Here is a 7,240-nt window from a genome sequence, read left to right as displayed (position 1 = left end):
TTACATAATCATACCACTGCACAACCAGGGTTCCTTAATGATCATGAATTATTTTATTTTTTCTGAGATGCTTGCATGGTTGTCTTTTATATATTAAGATAAAACATATTCTCATAATGTACCATTCTTGTTTTCCTGGAATATAACACTTTCCTTTCTGATGTGTTCTTTCTACTGTCATTTGTTAATTTTCATTTGATTTTACATCGATATTCATATATGAGATAGATCTGTAGTTATATTTGTACTACATGCATTGGCCATGTTTTGATACCAGTGTTATGTGCCATTGTGAAGGCATTCCTTTCTTCTGTTCCCTGGAATGATTTACATAGCACTGAACTGTATTTTATTTAAAGGTTTAAAACATGTCGGGGGCAAATGTCTTCTTATGCCTTTTGGGGGGAGTGGGAGTGAGTTCGTGTCTGACAAATGTCATTTTTTATTAAGTATTCATTTATTTAGGTCTACTTTATCTTCTGGATCGATGCTTTAGAATGTATAAACTGAAAATTTAAAAATCTTTTTTCAAGTGCATTGTCCTTAGTGTAACAATTCATTTTTAGTCTTTTTTTAAATCTATGATTACTTCCTACTTACTATTTCCTATTTTGTTTAATTGTACTTTCTCCCTTATTTGATTGATTAGGTTAATGGCTTATCTGCTTATGGATTTATTTTCCAAAGAAGCAGCCTTGGTATTTCCATTTTGATCCACAAATATAATTACTCTTTATAAATTCCTCTTATCTTGGTGTGTGTGTGTGTGTGTGTGTTACTGCACACCTATGCATGCAGTGGTCTCTTTACAATTTACAGGTTTGGATATCTACTTAATTATATGTATTCCTGGAAAATATATATTAGCATTTAAAATTGGGAATTTTCCTTTGAGCACAGATCAAGCAATATCCTAGTTCATGGCATGTTATGTGTAAATTTTTTATTATCATTATATTTTATCCTGCCAAATGATTTTTAATTCAACAAGTTATTTTTAAGAGGGATATTAAAAGACTTTTCAGATTATAGTGGCTTGTGTTCTTTTACTGACATCAGAGAATTTTGTCTACACTATTTCTAACTTCTCTATTTGAGATTTTTGTGATCAAATATATAATCAATTATTTTGTGAGTGTTCCATCAACACTGGCAAATGTGGTATGTATTTTCATGGTAAAAATTCTGCCACATATTAATTATTTGCACTTCGCTGGGTTATTTTCCAAACAACCCTTTTCTCAGTCCCACCCGAACCACATCCCACACTGAAGCTGTAGTTTAACACTATCTGTAAAAGCAGAAATCACACCCTTAAAATATTTACAAAAGCCCAAAATGTCAGAGCATATGGTCATCACTTGTGAACTGGAAATTTTTTCCTTTCAGTCAGTGAGATTCAGTAAATGAATTTAGTGATATATGAGCCATGAGACAAAGTCATTTCAATGTCTTAGAGGGAAAGGATCTCTAAACTTTCTTTAGTGACACGTGAGGCCCGAGAAACTCGGATTTGCTTCATCCAGGCTGTTTTAGTTGTGGTTAGAATGATAACCTTCTGTACGGACCCCATGGCTCAGTCACTGACTCCCCCTGGGGAGAGGGCCGGCACACACTCAGAATTAGTCACCAGATCAAATCTTTGTGTCACAAGAGCTCCTTTGTCTCTGACTGCAGCAGGAGCGGGGATGCATTGGGAACACTTTGCTCAGCCTTAGTAACGGTGGCGGTTTCTCTGTTGTTTGAGCTCTTTCTGAATAGACTGATGATAGAACAGGGAAATCTCTTTTTGTTTTGTTAGTTTTGCTTTTTTTAGCATCATCTTATTTTGTTTATTTTCCTCGTTTAGGCATCTGTCCCATATATGTAATGTGTTAGTACTTGCACTGTTGTTGCTTGCTATCCTCTAAGGGATTAAACAGCCTGATTTTAGTTTTAACCACATGATTTTTGCTGATAAAAAAATCACTTGGTAATTTTGAAATTATGCACACGAGGATAGTATGCCCCCTGGCTATGAAATTAATCATAAAACAATAATGTTACCTTAATACAAGTTCCAAAGAGCCCTTAAAAGAAAAGCTTTGTGGTGCATTAGTTCTTGTGGAAACTCTTCCCACGCACAAACATTTCAAACTCACTTTTATACACACCAATTTTAAACCACCACAGATGTTCCAAGCTTTGCTTACAGACTAAAAAGCGAAGTATTGAAGACTTAAGTAACTTGCTCGACCATAAAGCTGGTAAAGCAGAGTCGGGGCTCTAATTGTCCTTTATCGATCTCTCAGGCCACTTTATCTTCCACTAACACTTATCCCACTCTGTCTCCTGCATTTTATTATAATTTTCGAGCTCAAGATACCATTTGAATAAAAACGTGGTATTTCACCGTGGTATGTTAGGAAAAGTTTGCCAGCACATATTAGGGGAAAGTTCCCAAAACTTTCCAGGTTCAGCTTAAAAATCTTTACTTCTTGCAATTTTCCCTAATAGTGTAGCCACTACCCAGAGCTTGTTTTTTGTGCCTTTGGTGTCAGCACAGACCCTGAGTGTTTCCAATCTGGTTCTATTCTTTGTTGTTTGGTTTCTCTAAGCCTCTTTTCTCTGCATAACTAGGGGCAGGAACATGTTTGGTTTTCATTTAGAATCATTCTCTGAAGAGAGAAGGAATGCGGCAAAGACCCTAGAGAAGCCAGCTGAAGCACTTACCCAGAAAAACTAAGCATAGTAAGAAAAGGCAGTATAAACATATGGGAGGCTGCACCACGTTCTGAGCAGTGGGCTAAGAGAATCTAGCAGCCTACAGATTGAAGAGCCACAAGGCTCCTGCTTTCCGTCATTCCCAGAAGATGATTTATATCCAGCATTGTTCCACCTGGCTGACCCAATCACATTTAAAGTCCACATCTGCGTTAAACCTTCAGCAAGTCCAGATCACATATGTGGGCAAAAAAGGAAGTACGGTAAGTGCAATTACTCTGAAATCAGACCATCTGAGCTCCATTCCTTCTTTCACTGATTTATAGCTATGGGTCAGACCCTGGGCGAGTAACTTAACCCCTCCGTGCATTTACCTCATCAGGATAATAAGAAAAATTATAGCAAGTGCATCGTAAAGTTTCTTCTGATTAGTGTTTTGAAGTGTGGCTAGTACATAGCATAAGCTCTGCAAACGTGTCCTGCCTTTGTTGAAGAGTGAGAGAAGTGCATTCCGTAGTTGATGCATACAGCATTCTGTACAATTGTTAATTCTGTATTGTTCAAATATCTTACACCCTTTGTTTTCCTTTTATGCTTCTTTAGTCAGTTACTGAAAAAGATTTATTACAATTGTCCATTGAGGTTTTGGATTTTTCTATTTTTTTAATTATTTATATGTCTTAGGCTATGTTATTAAATGAATACAAAATTAGAAGCTATATATTCCTGGAAAACTGTAATTTTAATGTTTATATAGCATTCTTCATTTCTGTCCATGAATAACATTAACTTTGTCTTTGCATTTGGTTAACATTCTCCCATCCTATTACTTCCAGTGTTTCTGTATGCTTGTATTTGTGTAAACAACATAGTTTCATCCCAATTTTCATCAAGTATGATAATCTGACTTTTAGTTTTATACTGTTTTCAGTTAGCCTAATTAAGATATGTTATAAATTTTCTGTATTAGTATTGTATTTAGCTTTTTGTCCTAAACTTCATTCTTTTATCATTCCATTCCTGTATTCTGAACGATTTCAGTACTTTTTATTTTTCTACTTTCCTCTTTATAATCTTGTACTTATATTTTTAAAACTTTTGTCAAAAGTCCCTTGTTTGGAAAGGCTAGGGATAAAATATTGAACACAAAGAACTGCATGTCTGAGGTCATGACTGTGCTATTACAGAGGACAATGAGATGACACTAAACGCCACAGGGACATGCATTTCTAATTGCCAAAGTCATGCTTCGTATGTCCTTTAAGATCTGTGTCTGTCACATTTGGCCAACTTCACTTGAATTGTTTCATTAGATGCTAATAACTGACACCTGTACGGTACAGAAGGACTATTCACACACTTTGCACTCACACAATAGCCAATCCTGTTGCTCTTTGTTCTTCAGCTTACAGCTCTGCATTTATTTTATTATGTAAACACAATTATGTTCACATGTATGTTCTTGAATATATATTTCAAATACACTACTTTCATACAGACATACATGCAGACATATATATATTTCTTAAAGATATACTTTCTAATATAAATAATTTTCACTTCAAGTTAACAGGATAAAAACATGTAAACATATGCACTTGATTCAAGTAAAACACGAAACCACAAAATAACTGCAATATCATCAGTGCACTTGACAAGGGATGACAGAAGGGACAGGCATGTAAACAAAGAAAAATATGCAGCTGCGCCACAAGATCACACAATGATCCATTTGGTCAGTTAAGACTCCTCCTTTTACCCTGTCACAGTTATTCTTGAGAGACTTCAAAATGAGTGTAGAAATTCTGTAAACACTAACCTAGAACTGAGTGTATCTTGTTGAAAAAAGAGATTACAAGATAAACTGACAGCAATAATCATTTCACTGAACAGTAATTTTAAAGACTTTTGTTACTTTTTAACACGGCAAAACACCATAATCCTAGCGGGAAAGATAAGAGGAATGGGTAAGAAAACAGAAAGGGACACTGTACAAAAACTGTCACAACAGCCCCTGAAAGTGACAGATGGGTCTGTAAAAGGAACACAGGCAAAATAGCAGAGAAGAGGGCCTCTACAGACTAGACCACATGCCACAGCACGATGCTACGGAATCAAATTGAAATACTTTTCAAGCTCAAAAAGAAGCAACTCCCACTGGTAATCAGAAAAGGGGACTTTATAATTCCCCGTGGAAAGGAGATACTTAAACAACACCTTGGCCAGGCGAAGCCTGATAAGCTCCTTTTCATTGATCTTAAAGGACACGCTGCCCTCCACAAGCTGATTCCAGTAAGTGCTGGAAGTTCCAGCATCCTGCTTTTGGGATTCTTCTCTTTGACGCTCAGGGTTAACATGCCTGTAAAAACAGTGGTTCCCAAAAGGGCACCGATCTCTGCTTTCCATAAAATACCTGCAAGGCTTTTTGCTCATTGCTTTCTTGTAGTCCTTAATCAGCTGCTTCTTCTTTGCCTCATCCTCCACCCAGAACTCACTGGGAATAACAAGGTGGGAGGTGACCCTGCACTGTGGGCACGACTTGACGACCCTGTTTTGAAACTGTGTGGCTTTCCTCCACACACGGATACACCTCAGGCAGTAGGAGTGGTTGCAGTTGGAGAGGATGCCAAAGCGGCGAAGGCCGGCGCTGGGTTTCTCATAGACAATCTCCATGCAGATGCCACACACCTTGTCCATACTGCTCTGCACGGCAAAAGAGAACTCCATATTCCTCTCGTGCGCTTCTATACAGGCCCTTACGTGCTCTGCTCTCTGGGCTTCATTCACGGGGTGCAGAGCCTGCAGCCCACACATGTCGCACACCTCTCCGTGGAGATACATACAGTTCTCCCCATCAGGGCATTCTCCCACGGCAGCGTACTGGCAGAGCGGTTCCTCTGGCGCCACCGAGATCCGTGCCGAAGCCTGCGGGGCAGGCAGCGCCCAGCGGCCCCGGTAAGGCTGCCCCGGAACAAACTCAACAGCATCCGCCCAGGTTGCCGCAACTGCTCCGGCTGCTTGGCCGCCGGCATTCCCGCTCTCCGTTTCAAAAGCTGAGCCAATCAGCGGCAAGTTGTGACCGGAAGTACCAGGGGAAGCTCCCGCCACTTCCGGAGTCGAGGCCTCCACTTCCGCAGCCGCGCTAGGACCGCCGTCTGCAGGGTCCCGGAGCCCCGAATCGGGACCCTGGCTAGCCGGCTGCCGACCTGAGAGGTCGTGGGAGTAGCGGCACTTCTCCCCTTGCTTGCACGACCCATGTAAATGATACCTGCAGGTCACTAGCTTTGTCCAGGTTCCGACGCCGCGGTCCGGCACCCGTAAGGGCCCGGCCCCTCCCCCTGCACTCTGGACAGGCCGTAAGCCTCTCGCACGTCTAGGGACCGACCTTAGTGCCTCTGCAGGCTCCCCGGAGGCCGCGGACGCCGGTAGGCCGGAACCGCGGGCATCTCCCCCTTCCGCCCCGGCACCTGCCTCGGCACCGGGGGTCCTGGGGGCTTCTGAGGGAGCTGCAGACTCTCTCATGGCCTCCAGGGGGCTGAAAGTTACCAGGATGCCCCACCCCGGCGAGCCTTCCCTTCGGGCGAGAGGCCGGGCGGCCTCTTGGGCCGCCGGTTCTCTTCTCTAGGCGGTCCGTCACTTTCCGTCGTCCCCCTTGCTCCCAGCTCCCTATGACTATGAGTTCCTACGTACTTCCGTTCGCCAGCGAGGCGGACACTTCCTGTGGTGGCGCCGCTTCTGCTTTACCTAGTCTCTACTGCAGGCGTTTTCGGCAGACTTCCGGTTTTTTTCCACCGTGATAGTTTTGCGGCGCCTCGGCTATTTTCACGGCCTTGGCCCTGTTCGGCGCTTTGTCAGTCTCAGATGCGTCCCCCCGTCCCAAGTTCCGCTTATCGCATTGTCTCCTTTGGTGGATATAATCAAAACACTTTGAGGTTTTATATCGCTTCTATTTTTCATTCACGACAGCTGGTGGCGCAGTAGTTGAGCTCTGGGCTGGTAACCAAAAGATTTCCTTAATGGGAACCCACCAGCAGACCCCAAGCAGCTCCGCGGGAGAAAGATGTGGCCATTTGCGACAGCCTTGGAAACCCCATGGGGCAGTTCTAGCTTCACAAGGGGGTTGGAGAATCATTACCAGCATCAACAGCCTGAGGCAGGTTGCTTTGACGTGGAAGTCAAACCTACCTCCACCCTCCAACTTTTTGCCTAGTGCTGACACCAGCTGTTCCTCTCATGGGACTCTCTACTTCTCTGCTGTGTTTGATAAATGGTTTCAGTGGCCACACAGAAGTCTGTAAAGACTACAGCCTTGGAAACCCTATGGGGAAGTTCTGCTCTGTCCTATGGGGTGTCTCTCTAAAGCGTAACTTTGAGTCAGATGATTTTGTGGTTTTGATTTTATTTGACCAGAATCAGGTGCATATGTTTACATGTTTTATCCTGTTTAGCTTGACATAGAAATTATTTATGGGTAATGGATTTGATTTTTGGCTTTGAGTATTTTTCACTCATTCAGGTTTTTTTAAATATCTTTTTA

The 7,240-nt window shown here is 42.0% G+C and overlaps 1 protein-coding gene across 1 annotated transcript; it reads right to left on the bottom strand.

Moving 5' to 3' along the window:
* Positions 1–3,823: 3,823 nt before the first annotated feature.
* MKRN3 (makorin ring finger protein 3) lies at positions 3,824–6,340 on the bottom strand. The gene has a single exon (XM_049905719.1). It carries the CDS (start codon positions 6,223–6,225, stop codon positions 4,810–4,812), a length of 1,416 nt encoding a protein of 471 aa, XP_049761676.1. The 5' UTR covers positions 6,226–6,340; the 3' UTR covers positions 3,824–4,809.
* Positions 6,341–7,240: the final 900 nt, after the last annotated feature.

Source organism: Elephas maximus, chromosome 13, assembly GCF_024166365.1.
Source record: "Elephas maximus indicus isolate mEleMax1 chromosome 13, mEleMax1 primary haplotype, whole genome shotgun sequence".
NCBI lineage: Eukaryota > Metazoa > Chordata > Mammalia > Proboscidea > Elephantidae > Elephas > Elephas maximus.
The sequence above is the reverse complement of the archived record's forward strand: the minus strand, read 5'-3'. Positions and strand labels throughout refer to the sequence as shown.

What these genes read in the sequence shown, in the direction of transcription:
- MKRN3 (XM_049905719.1), bottom strand. Translation starts at nt 6,225, where the DNA reads ATGAGAGAGTCTGCAGCTCCCTCAGAAGCCCCCAGGACCCCCGGTGCC.